Genomic DNA, 20,444 nt, shown 5'->3' with positions numbered 1-20,444 from the left:
CGAGGCCACCATCACCGTGATACCAAAACCAAAGATGTCACAAAGAAAGAAAACCACAGGCCAATATCACTGATGATTATACATGCAGAAATCCTCAACAAAATACTAGCAAACAGAATCCAACAGCGCATTAAAAGTATTGTACACTATGACCAAGTGGGGTTCATCCCAGGAATGCAAGGAATCTTCAATATATGCAAATCAATCAATGTGATACACCATATTAAAAAAAAGAGGAATAAAAACCATATGATCATCTCAATAGATGCAGAAAAAGCTTTTGACAAAATTCAACACCCATTTATGATAAAAAACCTCCAAAAAGTAGGCGTGGAGGGAACTTACTTAAACATAATAAAGGCCATATTCGACAAACCTGCAGCCAACATCATCCTCAATGGTGAAAAACTGAAACCATTTCCACTAAGCCCAGGAACAACCCAAGGTTGCCCACTCTCACCACTATTCAATATTGTTCTGGAAGTTTTAGCCACAGCAACCAGAGAAGAAAAAGAAGTGAAAGGAATCCAAATCGGAAAAGAAGAAGTAAAGCTGTCACTGTTTGCAGATGACATACTATACACAGAGAATCCTAAAGATGCTACCAGAAAACCACTAGAGCTAATCAATGAATTTGGTAGAGTAGGAGGACACAAAATTAACGCACAGAAATCTCTTGCATTCCTATACACTAATGATGAAAAATCTGAAAGAGAAATTAAGGAAACACTCCCATTTACCACTGTAACAAAAAGAATAAAATACCTAGAAATAAACCTACCTAAGGAGACAAAAGACCTGTATGCAGAAAATTATAAGACACTGATGAAAGAAATTAAAGATGATACAAACAGACGGAGAGATATATCATGTTCCTGGATTGGAAGAATCAATATTGTGAAAATGACTATACTACTCAAAGCAAGCTACAGATTCAATGCAATCCCTATCAAATTACCAGTGGCATTTTTCACAGAACTAGAACAAAAAATTTCACAATTTGTATGGAAACACAAAAGACCCCAAATAGCCAAAGCAACCCTGCGAAAGAAAAATGGAGCTGGCGGAATCAGGCTCCCTGACTTCAGACTATACTACAAAGCTACAGTAATCAACACAGTATGGTACTTGCACAAAAACAGAAATATAGATCAATGGAACAGGACAGAAAGCCCAGAGATAAACCCATGCACATATGGTCACCTTATTTTTGATAAAGGAGGCAAGAATATACAACTGAGAAAAGACAACCTCTTCAATAAGTGGTGATGGAAAAAGTGGACAGCTACATGTAAAAGAATGAAATTAGAACACTCCCTAACACCACACACAAAAATAAACTCAAAATGGATTAACGACCTAAATGTAAGGCCAGACACTATAAAACTCTTAGAGGAAAACATAGGCAGGACACTCTATGAGATAAATCACAGCAAGATCCTTACTGACCCACCTTCTACAGAAATGGAAGTAAAAACAAAAATAAACAAATGGGACCTAATGAAACTGAAAAGCTTTTGCACAGCAAAGGAAACCATAAACAAGATGAAAAGACAACCTTCAGAATGGGAGAAAATATTTGCAAAGGGAGCGACTGACAAAGAATTAATCTCCAAAATTTATAAGCAGCTCATGCAGCTCAATATCAAAAAACAAACAACCTAATCCAAAAATGGGCAGAAGACCTAAACAGACATTTCTCCAAAGAAGATTTACAGATTGCCAACAAACATATGAATGGATGCTCAACATCAGTAATCATTAGAGAAATGCAAATCAAAACTACAATGAGAGGGCTTCTCTGGTGGTGCAGTGGTTGAGAGTCAGCCTGCCAATGCAGGGGACACGGGTTCGTGCCCCGGTCTGGGAAGATCCCACATGCCGCAGAGCAGCTAGGCCCGTGAGCCACAGCTGCTGAGCCTGCGCGTCCGGAGCCTGTGCTCCACAACGGGAGAGGCTACAACAGTGAGAGGCCCGCGTACCGCAAAAAAAAAAAGAAAAAAAAAAAAAAATCCTACAATGAGATATCACCTCACACGGGTCAGAATGGCCATCATCAAAAAGTCTACAAACAATAAATGCTGCAGACGGTGTGGAGAAAAGGGAACTCTCTTCACTGTTGGTTGGAATGTAAATTGATACACCCACTATAAGAGAACAGTATGGACGTTCCTTAAAATATAAAAAATAGAACTACCATACAACCCAGGAATCCCACTACTGTGCATATACCCTGAGAAAACCATAATTCAAAAAGGGTCATGTACCACAATGTTCATTGCAGCTCTATTTACAATAGCCAGGACATGGAAACAACTTATGTGTCCATGGACAGATGCATGGATAAAGAAGATGTGGCACATATGTACAATGGAATATTACTCAGGCATAAAAGGAAACGAAATTGAGTTATTTGTAGTGAGGTGGATGGACCTTCAGTCTGTCATACAGAGTGAAGTAAGTCAGACACAGAAAAACAAATACCATATGCTAACACATATACATGGAATCTAAGGAAAAAAAATGGTTATGAAGAACCTAGGGGCAGGATGGGAATAAAAACGCAGACCTACTAGAGAACGGACTTGAGGACACGGGGAGGGGGAAGGGTAAGCTGGGACAAAGTGAGAGAGTGGCATTGACATATATACACTACCAAATGTAAAATCGATAGCTAGTGGGAAGCAGCCACATAGCACAGGGAGATCAGCTCAGTGCTTTGTGGCCACCTAGAGGGGTGGGATAGGGAGGGAGACCCAAGAGGGAAGAGATAGGGGGATATATGTATATGTATAGCTGATTCACTTTGTTATAAAGCAGAAACTGACAAACCATTATAAAGCAATTATACGCCAATAAAGATGTTAAAATAAATAAAATATTAAAAAAAAAAAGTAAATGGACTGTAATCCCCTAACTTCTTTAATTATCTGCCCTGTAGCACAGATCACTATAGACTGAGATTTCATTAAATCAAACAAAATAAAGCTGCTATATTTATTTTGCCCACGTAAGAAGAAAAATATTTCAAACTCAAGTTACTGGAAGATAAAACTGTCTTAGCAGAAATGGTAGGGTACAATTTAACATTTGCCAGACTGTGAGACATAGAACATAACTCTATAGAATAAGTTACCCAAAAATATGTTTTGTGTTAAATAAGTTTGGAAATATTGGTTTAAAAACAAAATTAAGTATTTTTGCCCTCCTCTCGGCCCCAATCAGGACTCCTAAGAATATTTAATATGCTAAGATAAAGCTCTAAGCTGTGAATATGAAGCATTTGGTCAACTCACCTGAGTGACAGGTGAATTTCAAGCAGTAGCTTTCACTAGAATTTATGAAACACTTTGGCAATGTTGGTCTAATTTACTTCAAGATATAACTGTATATTTTTCCTTTACATGCTGAGAGCACTAAAGTTGTATGACCACTGACCACGAACCTTTAGGGAACACATCTGTTGGCACCTCCTTTATTCTTATGGCTTAATTCAATAGTTCTATAACTATATAAGCATTTTTCAGGATTTTATTTGGAACAACAGAAAAGATCTTTAGTCTAAATAGCCCCATGTAAAGCATATAATCTATTTCTCCATCTGCAAAGTCAATCATATGAAAACATACACAGTAGAGTGTCTAATAATTATTCAGAAATATAATCTTCACTGTAATAGCACTAACCAATGGGGAAAACCCAAGGAGTTTCTAAATGAAAATATTTAAACTTACATAGTTCCAGATGTAGTTGGTACAATCGGGATATCTTCAGCTTCTAAGGGTATCGACCAGGGGATATGAAACTGTGGAGCAAGCTCTCGCATTACAATATTCCTTCAAGACAAAAAGAAAAGAAAAATTAAACTAGTTCATTTCAAGACAAACCTGGGTATTTAATGACAAATAACTGAGTATTATACGAGGTAAAGTCAAACTATCTAGTGATTATGTGAATACAGCACATAAAAAGTAACCTAAAAAATCAATCCTGGTCAAGAAAAATTAGATCAGCAGTGCTAAACTGTTGTATAGAACACACTAACAGGATGTCGTGAATTTGGCTTTACTTATTTACTCTCATTTTAAAAATATAAATTACACAGGATTCAAGTAAATCACTGTAACTGCGTATCTACTTACAAAGATTCTGAAATCCAAGATTATCTCTTCTGTGTGGCCATTGATCATTTCTTTCAGTTTTTATTTATCACCTGCAAAGCTATTTTAAACTATTGCTCATGTTTAACAAATTTCTTATTACTCTTTGCTAATAAGGTTAATAATGAAAACATGTTTAAGTAATTATAAGACATTTTTTGTTTTGTTTAAATTTAGCATTTATCCATGCTAAAATTTAGTAAGCTCCCCCAAATTTCACTTTAAGGGTAAGTTCACAAACCTTTGAAATATACTATAACAGCTGACCGCAATTATTAAAATACATTTTAAAGTGTAAGTTTTTTACGGCTTTGTCAAATATACTTTGAAATGGTTTAAAAATAGTTCTTGTCTTTCAAGTCGTCTAAATCAGGATATAAGAAAATAAGTCAAAGAATATAAAAATGGCATTTCTATATGCAATAATTTCTTTTATATTCACTTCATAATCTCATGAGATTATTTTAAAGTAACATATGCGTGTAGAAAGCAGAATCATTCAAAAGAATTCTAAATTCCAGATATTTCTATTTTATTCTGGTTACTTATTCTGGTTAATTTTGAACCATTAAGTACTATAATTACATATCAAAAACTTGAGAAACAAAATAATCAAATAAATTAGCCATTTTGATGAATAACCACTGTAATAATCACTAAACATCACTGTTACAGCATTTCTAAATCTATGAAGTTAAATACCTTTAAGCCTTTATCTATACTGGTCATATATTGATTTGTCTTTCATAACCCAAAGTGTAATTCAGGATTTGGCATGGTCTTTGGGCATGTCATTTTATGAACATTGATTTTTACTCTGCAGTGTTTACAAAACCCTGATCACTTGATGTTTACCATTATTTGGTTTCTGAATAACCAGTATGCATTAGCTGTAACAAAAGTAAAGAGGAAGAAGTATAAAGAAGAAAATCTTACCCAAGTATTTTTGCACAATCATCATAATACTTCATGGAATTTTTCACAAAACTGAAGCCATTGACATCACAGACATAGGACTGTCCATTGGCCCGTAACAAATCAAAGCCACAAACTGTTTGCTATTTAAAATAAAGTATAAACTTTAAAGTTCCATTTGAATTATGACTTACAGTTTTCCAGTTTTATTAGAAAACATCAAATTTTATAACTGCCTAAAAGTATATTACTGCTTATCAGTTTACTTCATAGCAAGTAAAAACAAAGAAACTACTTATCTGTAACTTGAATACTCTGAAATATGCATGTCATATGATTATTTAAGTTCTTCCTATGAAGTAGATGTAGAACAATAATGCTTACGGGACTAGAGAGGCCAAGAAGTTCTTCAATTAACATTTTATTAAAAAACAAAAGTAAAAATGTTTAAAGGCTTCGATAAATTCTGTGCTAGTAGAAATTATATCATTTTAATCCAAAAAAACACACAAAAAACTAAACAGGAGAAAGTTTTGAAGACATATCCCAGAGGAAATGTCCCATTATCCCTATGAATCTTTTAAACCCTGATAACCACATACTTGTGAGCACCTGAAATAAATTTACTTTATTTGGGAGAAAACAGTTGAAGGGTATGAATTTCCTGCTCGGGCTCCAGGAATTTTCTGATCTTCTACATTTTATATTCACATATCACATATTAGTATAATGTTATTTTAAGTCAAGGCTTTTGGAATCCTGGTATTACAAAATTAAAACAATTCACATAAAGCTATTAAAACATATTTCAGGCTAAGATTCCTTCCATGAGAGGCTTCAAATTATTAAAACACAAAGAACTTATTTATTATTTAATAACCAGTAATATACACTAGTCTTTAAATTACATATCCAAGGCAAGGCTTCAACAAGGTAAAGTTTATCCTTTATTAGATTCAAGTTGAACTACTCTATTTAAATCTTTACTGTACAGTACAGGCAAAGCCTAATAATACAGATTGAGAGAACTAATCAAATGTCATAAGTAAAAAGTTTTTTTTAGGAAGTGTATTAGTATAGCTTTCATGAACATATTTTACTATACATAATAGGCTAAAGGATCAACTGCAAAGGCTAGAAGACTGATGACATTTTTTATTTAAAAAAATCATTTATCAACTCTGAATAGATACTTGTAATCAGTTTTGGTTATAGGGGTATGTTAAATAATACTCCTGTAATTCTACTGTTTCAGTTAAGTTTTCCTCTGTAATTGTAGTTTCTGAATAAATTGACATGGTTTCCTTCTATATAATACAGAAAGAATAAAGAGAAACAAAGGTCTTCATTTATTATATATTTTTAATATTAATGGCACTACAAGAATCCCTTGAAAAGTACATAAACCATTCAGATATACCACTTTATTTTCTCTGCTTATCTCTCATGTTATAAGCCCAAATAACATCTCATTTACTCAAAAAAAAAAAATTAGAATTTTTACAAGAGTCTATATGGCCTGCATAACATCTTACCTTAAATGCAAGGCAAACTCTCCAAGCAATTAATTTCTCTCGTGCATTGAGAATAACAGGGTATCTTACTTCTTTTCCTTCACTATCTCGTTCCACCTTGCCATCAAGTGCAGGAGATTTTCGAGCTTCAGCATGGGCATAATCTGGACCTACTGTATAAACCTTTCAGAAATATTAAAAGACATATTTTACTTAAATATATATATATATATAAATAAATAAAAACAGCAGACAACAAATTCAAATAAAAATAATAAATAAAAAAAACCTCAGTGTCCAGACTATTTTTTCACACATCTTTCTATTTTACATGTGAAAATTTTCAATACACTGGAAGAGGTTATAAATAATTAATTATACAGCAAAAATTGGTAAAGTGAGGTCCTGTTCTCTATAAAAAATAATTATACTGAACATTATGAGGGAATACCAGAATGCATATGATGTGACCCTTCTCAAATTGTTTTAGTTTAACAAAGTAGAGGTACAAATAAATTTAAAAATTACAGAAGGAAGTAACTGCCAAAATAAAGATTTAAAAGGGGGTGGGGGATGAGGGACAGCATGAATTCAAAAGCAGACAAGAGAGGTAAACGCACTCTAAGCAAAGGTAATAAACACAGACAAAGGGCAGAGAAACCAAACAGCATGATGCATTCAGGTAACAGTACGTATTTGATATGGTTTATAATGTAAGAAATAAGGTTTGTAGGACAGAGGGCAGACTGTGAAGTATCTATGCCAGCCTTATAAATCTGATTATTACCCTGTGGTCAATGAGGATCCACAAGAGAATTTTTAAAAAGAAGTTCATGATCAGGTTTACACCTAAGAAAGAACTCTCTAGACACAGACTGGCTGAAGGTAAAGCAGTTAAGACCTTATTTGTCACCAACAGAAATCACACCTATTTTTTTTTAAATCACATTATAGTTGTCAAAGTTCTCAAAATATCATTTACACTGATCAATGCCTGGAAACATCATGGTGGCTATTAGACCCTTACCCACTATATTTTGGGTTGGTTTTTAAATATTCAATAAAATCTGTCTCCTTGGTAATCCTGTGTGGTTTATTTTAAGCATTTAAGAACATTATCCTGTATAAAGGGTCCATAGGCTTCAGACTGCCAATGGCATTCATAATACAAAACAGATTAAGAATCCCTAGTTAAAAAGAAAGAGATTCAGAATAGAGGTTAGATATAGCTAACTAAAAGGTAATCTCTTTTTCTGAGATCACTGGTAAATTCAAAATACAAAATAAACTTTAATCAATCCTACCTTAACATCAGTACCATCTGTGGGCATAAACTCTTCATATATATATGAGCCTGTTTTTCGTACATTGCTTTCTGGGGAATAAACACTACTTCTACTGCCAATCTGAAAATAAAAGAAGTCTATCAATGTAAAAACTAAATTATTCTCCTCATTTTTATAAAATAACCCTTTTTACCATCCATCTACTTCCATCACTGATATTTCCAAAAATTTTTTTAATCTACAAATATTTAACAACACATTACACAGTTGACACTATATTATTTTTTGCTCTAATGGTAACTTGAATAGCGTAAAAATACAATGAACACTAAGAACAGTGTTTCTAAGATTCAACCATATTGCTGCATGTAACTACTTTCTTAATACTATAGAATTTTCCTCTGTATAAATAGCCCATAATTCATTCATTTGCCTATCAATATATATTTAGGTTGTTTTCTAAGCTTTAGCTAGTAGAGCAATCTTGCTTCGAACTTTCTTTTAAATATCCCCGTGGCACACGTGTGCAGGAGTGTTTCTAAGGCATATTCTAGAAGTGGAATCGCTAGGTGATAGAATATGCTCACATTCAACTTACAAAATAATGCCAAAATCTTTTAAAAACTGTTTTAATAATTTCCAGTCTCTCCAGCAATGTATAAGAGTTTCTACTGATCTACAATTATCTATATTTGGTATTGTCAGACTTCCTAATATTTGCCACTCTAATGAATATAAAACAAGTACCTCACTGTGTTCTTACTTTGCATTTCCATGACTGTTTATGAGTGAACGTGCACATTTTTTTTTTTTTTTTTTTTTGTTGCGATACGCGGGCCTCTCACTGCCGTGGCCTCTCCCGTTGCGGAGCACAGGCTCTGGACGCGCAGGCTTAGCGGCCATAGCTCACGGGCCTAGCCGCTCCGCAGCATGTGGGATCTTCCCGGACCGGGGCATGAACCCATGTCCCCTGCATCGGCAGGCGGACTCTCAACCACTGCCCCACCAGGGAAGCCCTGAACGTGCACTTTTAATCCTGATATATTGCTAAGTTATATTGCTAAGTAGAAATGTTGCTAACAACGTTTGGACTTGTACTTGTTTTCCAACTACCTCAATCTTTTTGATCTTGCTAATTCAAAAAGTAATTCAATGTCATTATCTTTTAGACTTTACATTTATTTTATTATGGGTGTAAAATTTTGAGCATACTTTCATGTATTTAAGAGTTCATTGGCATTACTTTTTCTATGAACTATCCATTTGGAAGGCCATTTTTCTTTAAAAAAATGCTGATCTTTACCGAATTTCTCACATGACAGATACATAAATGGAAGGTAGAAAGAAGATCAAATAACTTTCTTGGTATTCTGTAGGTAAGCTTTGCTTTTCTAACAAAGTATTGATATGATATCAGTTTTATTAATTTATCTCTAAATGATACATTGTTAATCTTAGTTTTACTAAATACTTCATTACTTTTAGTAAAATTTATACAACAATGTATTTAGAATAGTATTCACTAGGGTAACAAAGGTTTACCTTTCGAAAAAGTCTTTGACTTCCACCACCAGCAGATGTTGGATAATAAATGTAAACATTGTGGTCTTCTGCACTGACTGGCTTTTCTACAAATGGCTTTTGGAAAACTTCCCCATTTACTTCTACATGATCTTCCCCTTCAATCAGATTACATTCTATAAATCAAACACAATAGCAAGAAAAATTATATATTGTATATTACCTAGATAATTATTATTATTGAGGACTTTTTTTGTTTTTACTATAATAGAGATTACAAAGAAAAGTAACCTTGGATAATGTACTGATTTGATTTTAATTAAAAATATTTATGCAAACATATGATCTGTGACATTAGGAACTATATTCTTCAAAAATCTAATGGACCGGCCATTTTACCCTGCCACCCCATAGAATTCAAAGTTAGATATGAAATGATACACAAGAAAGATTGAGAAATAACTCCATAATGCTATCATCTTCTGAAAAATGTATGGAATCATTATACCACAGATACCATAAAACATGAAATTATTTAAGTTAGAAAATTAACCAATATACAGAGTAAGCAAGCAATCCAATAACCAAGTTGTACCTCTAGACAAATGAGAAAAGTCCCCTGTTACAGATGGTACTATATCCGGTTTTTAATAAAAGTTCCTCTAATGTACAATAAAGTCATCAAAATTCCCAAAAATAGTTATCAGAATATTAAATATTAAAACATATAAACATTTATCTTGCCTTTTTAGACTAAGTGTAACTTACATGCCATGTTTTAGATAACCAGGAAAATGAAGCAAAGGGTACTTTAAAATATTAATAAATAGTAGTATTTCAAAATTCCTACTCATCAGAAGTTTAGTTGTGGCAATACTAACATGAAGTTTCTAATACTTAAATCAATAGTCATAGATGAATCACTCATTTACCCCAATCAATACAAATTTATTAAACATGTAATTTAAAAATTCTTCTTTATGATTCTGATATGTCAAATGTAGACCAAAGAAATGTAGGACATACAACTCCTGATTATTAGCCTTGTAGTTCATAGTGTCACATTTTAATTGAAATTTAATTGCCTATTTGGATCATTTTTTTAAAAATTGAATAGAATACCATAATTTAAATTCTTTCCATTTAATTATAGAAGACAGTGGCTCAAAAGTATGTTAAGTGACAAAAGATAGCTTGTTTAAAATCTCTTACTCTTACCTTTGGGATTATTTGGGTCACGATTCAAAATTGCATAACGAGGAAGTAAAATACCTTCAGCTTGAAGAATACTATATACTTCTCTCCTGAAGAAAAGAGAAAATATCCTTATTGTTTTATTGTTCTGTTTCATAGTGAGTATATTACTGTACTGTTCATAAAGTACATTATTACTGTTCTATCATTAAAAAAGTCATGCATATAAAGTCTTTTTTTAAGTAAACAAATATGTCATTTAAAACACTGAAAAGCTGTATTCTAAGTAAATATTCAGCAATATTAGAACAAAAGTGTATGTACAATACTTTTCATGGCATATTAAAATACTAATTTTTAAAATTGGGAATGTAAGTGTATAAAAAGAAATGGTTAAAGTTACTATATCACAATGACAGAATATTACCTAAGTATTAAAAACCTTATACAGTACTCAAAGAATATTTAACAATGTGGGAAAATGTTTATAGTCTTTTAATAGAAATGTGATGCTAATTTTGTAAAATATAAGTGCATATATGTATTGCTTTCTATATTAAAAAAATATGGTAAATGTAGTGGCAGGGTTAAATGCCTTTCTTCATAATTTTATTTTTTAAATTTCTTAAAATGAATATGCATTTTTATATATACATATATATATTTATACTATATAAACATGTAAACCTAGGAAAAATGTTATAAAAATTGAGATATTAATAACATTACTATCTGGAAAAGGAAAAACAAAAATAGGAAAACAAAAAACTATAGGGCCTTACACTTCATATAGCATTTTCATATGTATAACCTCATATTGTAATGCTAAGACAGAATAAAATAGAATACCAGTGAAATTATAAGGGTAGCCAGTAGAGTGAAACACCAATTAAATGAAATATATAAATGCATTTGTATTTTACAATTTCTTTTAAATATCTATGCTTTTGACCTGTTAAATGAATTGCTAAGATATACAGTAAAATATTTCTCAAAATGGTTCCACTTTACCATTAAAAACCTAGTTATAATGGGTAAAGCCGTAGCTTCATCATCAGTCACATGATAGAAAAACTGTTCATAATTTTCAATGGTTTAGTAGGGTCTGGAAATTAAACAGACCTGGTTTAAGTCCTTGTCCCACTACCTGAGAAACTACTTGTGACTTTTGGCAAACTAAATGATCTGCCTGATTCTCAAGTTTTGTCATCTGTAAAACTGGGTATAAATACCTATTTCTAAGTATTATTTCAAGGATACCACAAATTTATATATGTATAAAAACACCTGATACCATGTCAGCTTAAGTAGATACTAAATAAATGTTAATTTTCCTTCCTTAATTTAGCCAACTTAACCACTCACCTATCTTGTATGAGATACTGCATATTCAAGTCATTGATTACAAATGGATTCCTGAGTTTTGCATAGGCAACTGCCTTGTCCAGTGGAAATCCTAAGAACACATATTATTAACATATTCTGTAGAATCTCAAGATAAGTTGACATCTATAACTTAATCAACTTGAATTTATGCCATTTCCTATAAAAGACTAATTTCATTATGCATGTAACTGCTTTCTTTAGAAGATAGAATAATAAATACACAAAACTTGATTTATCTTGTACTAGTAAATAAATCTTATTTTTTCTTAGTGAATTTGACAGATAAGGCACAGCAAGCCAGTGGTTCCATAACCCAATTTAGAGCACTGACATGTTAGTTGATGCCTGATTATTCAAAGTCACCTGACAGAAGGTAAGACTACCTCATACACAAATAGAAATCTATATATAAATAAGTGTATCACAATCACCTGGTGATTTTTTAAAAATTTATATAACTCCTCTTCTTCTAACAATATTTTGATGCATATACATATAAATTAGCTGATAATTCAAAGAACTTAAGCATCTTCAAAAACAGCAAAAGAAAAATTAATTTATATTCAACAGATATGCTCAAAATATATGAGCAGAATCATGCTTGCTGTTAACTAGGTCAATAACACAGTAGAAATTAAGTCCTTACCATTTCTAGACTTCGGTAAAATTACTAATTACAATGAAAACAAATCAAATGGCAGATATATTAAGAGATCTAAAAAAAAAATCTAAATAATTTTAATGATTATACTTCACTCTCTGTATTAACACTAAAAGGCTCCAATTTTATCCATCAACGTATAGTTTATGATTAAGAATGGCAGTATACCATAGATGTTAAGAGCATAAACCAAGGTTCAAATCCTAACTCCATCTTTCATTAGCTATGTGACCGTGGGCAAATTTATTTAATATCTCCAAGTCTCTGATTCCCAGCTGTAAAGGGGTATTTTAACTAAAAGGGTTTTGGGGAAATTAAATATAATACTGTATATAAAACACATTACAATACCTGGCATAATAAGTGCTCAATAAATGTTAACTATTATTATTCCCTAAACAACAATATTTTAATAAATAAGCAAAAGGGTAACAATCATCAGGCATACATAGCTTTAGCATTTAACTATAGTATGCTACAGTGTAACTGTGAAGACACTGTATTTTGTAGCATTATCAGAATAGTTAGTAGAGGAAGGAAGTGTTAAAACCTACTGAAGTTAAAAAAACAAAAACAAAACAAAGAGCTATGGTCAGTTAAAAAAAAGATTTAATCCTAAATTCCTCTTAGCTTTTAACATTTAATTAGAAGTACTCTACACCAAGAATCAATGGGCCACAAATCACAAACCCATCTAGTGTTATAGACTCTTAAGAATTCATCACTTACTGTAAAGATGTCTCAATGTCTATGGTTTGAAGCCTTGTAACAGAATTCAGGAAATAAGAAATGCCTATACAGTCATTACCCTGCTTTTGTTGCTGTTAAAGAGGCAGCATGTGGGATATGACCTTAGGTAGTATCTAGTTTTTACAAGCAAATAACTAGCTTTAACTTAATAAATAGGAAGAACCACGTGATAGTAAGGGAAGAACACCTTACCATCAAGGATAAGCAAGTTTTAAGATCCTCTAAAATGAATGACTTCAGTCTATAAAGAAGACCAGGGACTTGACTTCTCTATGAAATAATGAAAATCAATATAGTGTATGGGAGCACAAAAAATCTTAACCTGCTCCATCCCCTTCTTGCTGAAGGGGATGCTTTTTAAACACCTAACTAAAGTGAGACTTTAACACACCTGGAGGCTACATTAGTTTTGGTAACAAAAACGATTTAATATGAATACATTTATAACTGAGTGCATATCTTTTAAATTAGAGCTCTTAATGAAAACTCAATTCACAGATTCTTAGGTTATAAATTTTCAGACATACACTTAATAACTTTTGATTAGTGGACTTTACTTTGAAGAAATACTTAAGCTTAATTGATATTTCAGTTTGATTTATAAAAGACAGCAAGGAAAATATAAAATTCAAATATTAAGTTCTTAAGAAATAAAGCATGAATATGTATTGAGGAATGATAGATCATCTTCTATATGGCAAAACATATGGGCTTATAATATTTAAAAAATCAAGAATTTGTCCTAAGAAACTTACAGTTGTAAACAAAGACATACATTCAAAAAGTTCATCACAACCTTATTTTTAATAGTAAAAATTGGAAACCATCTCACTTTTAGGATATTGGTTAAGGGAAAAACCTCTTGATGTAATTAGGTTAAAAATTAAATTTAAAATTACATATACACTATAACACTAAATGTGTTTTTAAAAACTACACACAGAAAAAAAGACTGGAAAGAAATATATCAAAATGTTAATATCACTTATCTGTGAGACTAGGTGAGTTTAATTTTATTTTTCTATTTTATCTATTAGTTTTATAGTTAGAAAGGATAAAGAGGTTTCCCTCCCTGTTTTACTACCTTTAGAATGAAAAGAAATAAGACAATCACACAAAGGCCAGTTTTCCACTGGTTCATTCAAAATAACATCTTCTTCAAATACTACTACTGTGATATATTTAAATAAGGAGATCCGTTCAAGAATTTCCTTCATTGGTTTGGATTTGGATTTCTTTGCCATGGAACATATTCCAACCACAATCTGCCTTTCTGGTGGCTAAAACAGAAAGAAAACAAAAAATCAGGTTGACTTGATAACAACTCCAAAGTACAGCTATCTTAAATCTCTGTCAGAAGTACATAAAGTATGTGATGAATCAATAAAAGTGACACATTACCCGAACAGGCATTTTTCAAGATTATATTGTTATAATAAATACTTAATAATAATAGTTTTCTACAAAGGTCTGGAAAAATTTTTTTAAAGTTTCAGAACACTTTACTATTTTCATTCAGATTTCAAACTTAAATACTTCCTTAACTGTCTCTAGCGTTTATTTGCTAAATAACAATTTAGCAAATTATTAAATTGCTAAAGGCGCAAATAAGGCCTAAAGGGCCAATAGGAGTGAGATAAAGAATTCTCTTGCCTAAAATATTTTCACTACAAAGCTATGCAGTGTTAAAATATTTTTGTAGATTGAGCTTAAATATGAGTTGGTCACCAATGACAACTTAGAAGGAAATTATGGAGAAAGCCACACTGCTAAACAGAGGTTTCTATGCTCTTTGACACCCCAATCTTCGTACTCAACATTCCTAGTTTATAGTGTTGCTCATCTCTGGCACCCTTGCTACAGCTCAAAGGCCATGATTCAGCCTGAAATTTAAAACGCAGAATATAGAAAACTTATGAGTAGCTCATGGGTTTATAAAATTACTCAAGATTCATTCTGAGGTCTTTGCTTTCAGGTACTTTGAGAGTTTTATCAAATATAAAGCTGTGTCCAGTTTTCCATTTCAGTTCTTCTCTCTTCTATATTTATTTATTTCATATGACATTATAATCTGGGCCCAAAAGTGTTTTACTAGACCTTCTCTTATTATAAATCTAAAAATAAAACAGGGCAACATCTGAATAATTTTTCTTCTTTATGCGTAGCATTATTCCTCTCACTCATATGAAATTTAGAGTTCAAATTGGTATTGGATTTGATGTTACCATCAAAGATTGTAAATTCTAACCTCCCTGGGATCTGCTGTCTTTCACCCTCTGATCATCTACTTTTATGTTCCCTTATTCAATTCTTTCCTGATCAAAAGCCTCGGCATAGCTCATTATGATGTTCCTTAAGTAGATTTCCCTAGACAACAAGAGTACTCAACCTAACGTCTTTGATACCTTAACAGAACAATCTGGAACAAATCATTTTATCAATCTACAGGTCAAATGAACCAAATCAAGCTCCTCAAAATGTGAACTCAATTTAATTAGTACCAATATTCCAAGAATTATGCTAAGCACTGAAGAGTTACATATACAGAAACTACCTGTCATCAAGCACTTTGAATCTAACAGGAAACACAGTAATCATACAGTACATAGTGATACACAGAATAGAAGTATATAGTCAAGGTACAGAAATGGTATTGAGGAAAAAATGTTCAAGTTTCTCATGGGGAAAAGAGTAAGGAGAGGGGGAAGACTGAACAACATGAAATCTGAGGTTTTGAAGAATGAAAACTGATTCACAAATTATCCAAAAAGGAGGGGTATTTCACAGAGATAAAGAAGTACATACAACAGCAAAGAGGCATGGTACAAGATGGAATATGTGGGAAATAAAAATCTGATATTGCTAAAACATAAAAGGTAAAAGAGAAGAGAGACAAGTACAGTTCTAGACATAGGAGAGAGATAAAAATCCTTATATGGAAGAAGACTGGACTTGATTTATCAGCGGTGTTCTCATGTGCTCAGAAGAACTCTAAAGAAAAGGGGTAAGCGTAGCAGAGGCAGAATCAAAAGTACTTTCTAGTCTAAGTCAGTTAGAGAAGCTCTGCTTTTATGTTTTAGTTACTGGACTTCTACATAAGACTTTAGATGAAGAAAAGTTTTGGATGGTATGAGAAGTTTGAAAACCATCATTTTTTTCTAGGGGTGAGGTGGGGGGGTGGGATAGATTTTAAATGGGTGACAGTCTGATTTTGCATTTCAGATGTATAACTGCACTGTGAAAGGTGTTGTTAAATAACAGTGAAAAAGAATTTGAAGAGTCATCTAATAGCTATTTTTGGTTCATTTTTACTACTTACATCAAGTATAACAGGTTTTTGTTTTAAAACAAAATTCTTTTTTCAATTGGAAATATAAGAAACACATATTTTAAGTTTGTATTTTAAATAGGTTCTCAAAGTAAAGCAATCTCTAATTGTAAAGGGACAAAAATGATGAGTAATAAAAATGTTGAGTTAACCATAGCAAAATAAACATAATAAATGTGTGTTACTCCTAAAGATCCAGTATGGTTTACACACATACACACACACACCCGTAGATACTTGAGGTAGTTTCTCCTAGCCACACAGTTTAGACTTCTGAATAGTTAATAAAAGGGGTATCTTCAGGTCAGCCACTACTTGTGTTGAAAACATGACAAACTTAATGAAGCTGGTTAAGCAGTTCTTCTTTAATACCTTTAAAATTCTTTATCTTGATGTATTTGCTGTAGCACTTCTACATACAAGGAACCCTTTTGATTTATGGCCCTGATTACTCTTTCTCCTTGTCACTTTTTCTACCTAACCCTGTGTTATATTAGACATAGCAATGAAAGACACTAAATTAGTCATTATTAAACAACTTAGAAATCTGACCTCTAATTGTCTTTCTTGAAGCACTATAGATTCAGTAATGTTACTAATGAAACACAGTATGCTTTTTCAGTTTAAAACTTTCCAACAAATTTCTATATGAAAAAAATGTCTTAATAATTTAAGACAATGGTATCAATTCCCCTTCACAGTGATCAGTAAAAAGCCCAGACTGTATTGGTCTTCACTAAACAAACAACTTACAGATTCATCCTCCTCCTCATCATCTTCATCTGCATGGTGGAAGAAGTGTCGATAATTTCCAGGGTTTATTTCTGTATCCTCAGGTCCAACAAAGAATCTGGGGCCTTCACTCATTTTTATTTCATTTGATATAAATATAACTTAAATGTGATATACTAAAACTGTTTCTAAATAAACAGCATCTGAAAAAAGCATTCTCTCTGTAAGAGTTGACACATGGGTCTGTTGCAGCTTGTTTCTGCTTATACAATCACTTGAAATTGTGATGACAGTTAGTTGGCAAATGTTCATTTGTTCTCAGATATTATTGCTTCATTGTTGATGCAGTTTAAAAGACAAGACAGTGACCTATTGCTTCAGTGAGTTGATATGGCAATCTTTTTACCTAAAATGCAATTAAAAAATTAATTTTGGAGACCGTACTTCAAAATCACTCATGTAAAAATAACTTTAAATGACACTTGTAAAATCATTATCAATAACTTGATGTATACCTTCAAATGAAAAGACATTTTTCCATAAACTTAAGAAATTTAGACTCTCATCTTCAATAATGCATATCTTGGCAATTTGACAAACTGATACAAAATAACAAAAAAGAGTACACTAAATTCAAGTCTAAAAATAAGGAATTAGGAGAAAATTATTCAAATTATAACAAAATTACACTAAAAGCTAAATCCCTCGGGCTTCCCTGGTGGCGCAGTGGTTGAGAGTCCGCCTGCTGATGAAGGGGACACGGGTTCGTGCCCTGGTCCGGGAAGATCCCACATGCCGCGGAGTGGCTGGGCCCGTGAGCCATGGCCGCTGAGCCTGCGCGTCCGGAGCCTGTGCTCCGCAACGGGAGAGGCCACATCAGTGAGAGGCCCGCGTACCACAAGCAAAAAAAAAAAAAAAAAAAAGCTAAATCCCTCTGCACATAGCTCAGTAATATCTGAATAGAATGGAAAAGGATAAAATATAATGTGGATTTAAAAATAATTAACAACTATACACCAATCTGAAATTACATTAAATCAATTTTTAAAAAGGCTTCAATTTGTAAAAGTTCAATTTGCAAACAGGTTTTTTGGGGTACATAACCATTCTTCATTTTGGTCTCACATATAAATCAAAAGAACAAGATTAGAATGAAAACAGGATTTCATTATAACAGCAGCTCAAAGTTTTAGAGTCACAAATGCTTTTGCAATATTTTATAATAACCATAAATGGAGTATAACCTTTAAAAATTGTGAATCACTGTACTGTACACCTGTAACTTACATATTATATGTCAAGTATACCTCAATTAAAAAAAATTAAAAATAAAGCCTACAAACAAAAAAACCTGTGGCAAATCTACTAAAATCTATGGATCTTCTCAGAAAAAATACACATGTACACTAAATTCTGCAAGCAATTTTATGTGATTGACAGACATCCAAACTTTTCCACAAAAACAGATGCCCATGAACATCAGTTTAAGAACTATCATACAACAGTGATATAACCTCAGAATATTCCTTAGCAAAGCTGTTTACATGTACTTGGTTCCTTGGTCATATTAAAACTAATCACCTACCAAGATGAAACTACATATCAAATACTTTATTAGATTACTGGTAATACAAGAAATTACTTGATTAAATATTCTTAGGAGCTGAATGATAAGCTAGCTAGAACTGCAAAGCATAATGCCAAAAGTCCTATCCCTAAAGATCTAATTCCAGTTTAATTGGTGGCTCCCTATGAAACATTAAAACTAGTTTACCTTGGGCTTCCCTGGTGGCGCAGTGGTTAAGAATCTGCCTGCCAATGCAAGGGACATGGGTTCGAGCCCTGGCCTGGGAAGATCCCACATGCCGCGGAGCAACTAAGCCTGTGCGCTACAACTACTGAGCCTGAGATCTAGAGCCCGCAAGCCACAGCTACTGAGCCCACGTGCCACAACTACTGAAGCCTGCGCGCCTAGAGCCCGTGCTCCACAACAAGAAGCCACGACAATGAGAAGCCCGCGCACCACAATGAAGAGTAGCCCCCACTCACCACAACTAAACAAAGCTTGTACACAGCAACGAAGCCCCAACACAGCCAAAAGTAAATAAATAAATAAATTTATATTTAAAAAAAAAAAAAACTAGTTTACCTAGCCAGGCAACTACATTGTTATGAAATTTAAAACTTTGTCATTAAAGAATAAAAGCAGAAATAATTCATTTTATGTATCAGTGCTTTTTATTCCTATTTCCCTTGCACTGTTTCATACATAAAAGATGTTTGCTGAAAAAAAAAAAAAAGTTTCCAATTGTTGTAAAACTTGATGGTAGTGAATAAGCTGATCTCAGTTCTTCTGTTTTGTATCAAAAAGCAAACTTCTTTGGCTTCTTTTTAGTTTTTAACCCCTCCCATCCACCTAAAACCAGCCCTAATATTGAATATTTAGCACCAGAAAGGGCATGTGTTTTAGAGTCAGATATACCTATTTAAATCTGTCATTACATAACAAGCAACTTATGCTAGTTTCTCTAAATTTCTTCATCTATAAAAAAGGGGGTATCATAGTACCCTGTAACTCTGTGAAGAGTAAGTAAATGTTTGGCATATACTAAACATTCAATAAACCTTAGTTTCTATAGGCACTCTATAAACCAAGCTCCCTACTAACATAACATAAAATCTAACAAAATGAATATTGCTCATTATTTGTTGACCTAAATCACAAATAACTTTTAACCTATTACAGAAGGCACAGTATTAGGTGCTAGCAATATAAAGTCAAAGTAAACATGAACCTTTTCCTTAAGCAGCTTAAGGTCTAGAAAGAAGACAGCCAAGTAAACTAACATTTTCTGTTTTAGTGTGATAAGCACACCAACAAAACTACAATAGAAATATGCAATAATGTCTCACTTTTCAGAACGGCAACAGTGGGAGATGTATTTCAGTGCATATAAAGATATATGTTTACTTATATATATATATGCATGTAAGTAT

At 32.6% G+C, this 20,444-nt stretch overlaps 1 protein-coding gene across 11 annotated transcripts in view; it reads right to left on the bottom strand.

Annotated features, from left to right (window-relative positions):
- The window catches only part of PPIP5K2 (diphosphoinositol pentakisphosphate kinase 2), a 75,430-nt gene that overhangs the window by 50,182 nt on the left and 4,804 nt on the right, over positions 1-20,444 (bottom strand). For all 11 annotated transcript variants that reach the window (XM_029217444.1, XM_029217447.1, XM_029217449.1 and 8 more), the window contains exons 2-10: positions 17,469-17,853; positions 14,472-14,667; positions 11,956-12,046; positions 10,615-10,700; positions 9,418-9,572; positions 7,894-7,995; positions 6,611-6,772; positions 5,097-5,218; positions 3,735-3,836 (exon numbers count right to left, since the gene is read on the bottom strand). In XM_029217444.1, coding sequence (XP_029073277.1) covers positions 3,735-3,836; positions 5,097-5,218; positions 6,611-6,772; positions 7,894-7,995; positions 9,418-9,572; positions 10,615-10,700; positions 11,956-12,046; positions 14,472-14,667; positions 17,469-17,582 — 1,130 coding nt within the window. In that variant the 5' untranslated portion in view covers positions 17,583-17,853. The remainder of the gene's footprint in view (positions 1-3,734; positions 3,837-5,096; positions 5,219-6,610; positions 6,773-7,893; positions 7,996-9,417; positions 9,573-10,614; positions 10,701-11,955; positions 12,047-14,471; positions 14,668-17,468; positions 17,854-20,444) is intronic.

The sequence above is a fragment of the Monodon monoceros genome, unplaced genomic scaffold, assembly GCF_005190385.1.
Source record: "Monodon monoceros isolate NGI ecotype Baffin Bay Population unplaced genomic scaffold, NGI_Narwhal_1 Super_Scaffold_12, whole genome shotgun sequence".
Classification (NCBI taxonomy): domain Eukaryota; kingdom Metazoa; phylum Chordata; class Mammalia; order Artiodactyla; family Monodontidae; genus Monodon; species Monodon monoceros.
This window is presented reverse-complemented; position numbering and strand designations above follow the sequence as displayed.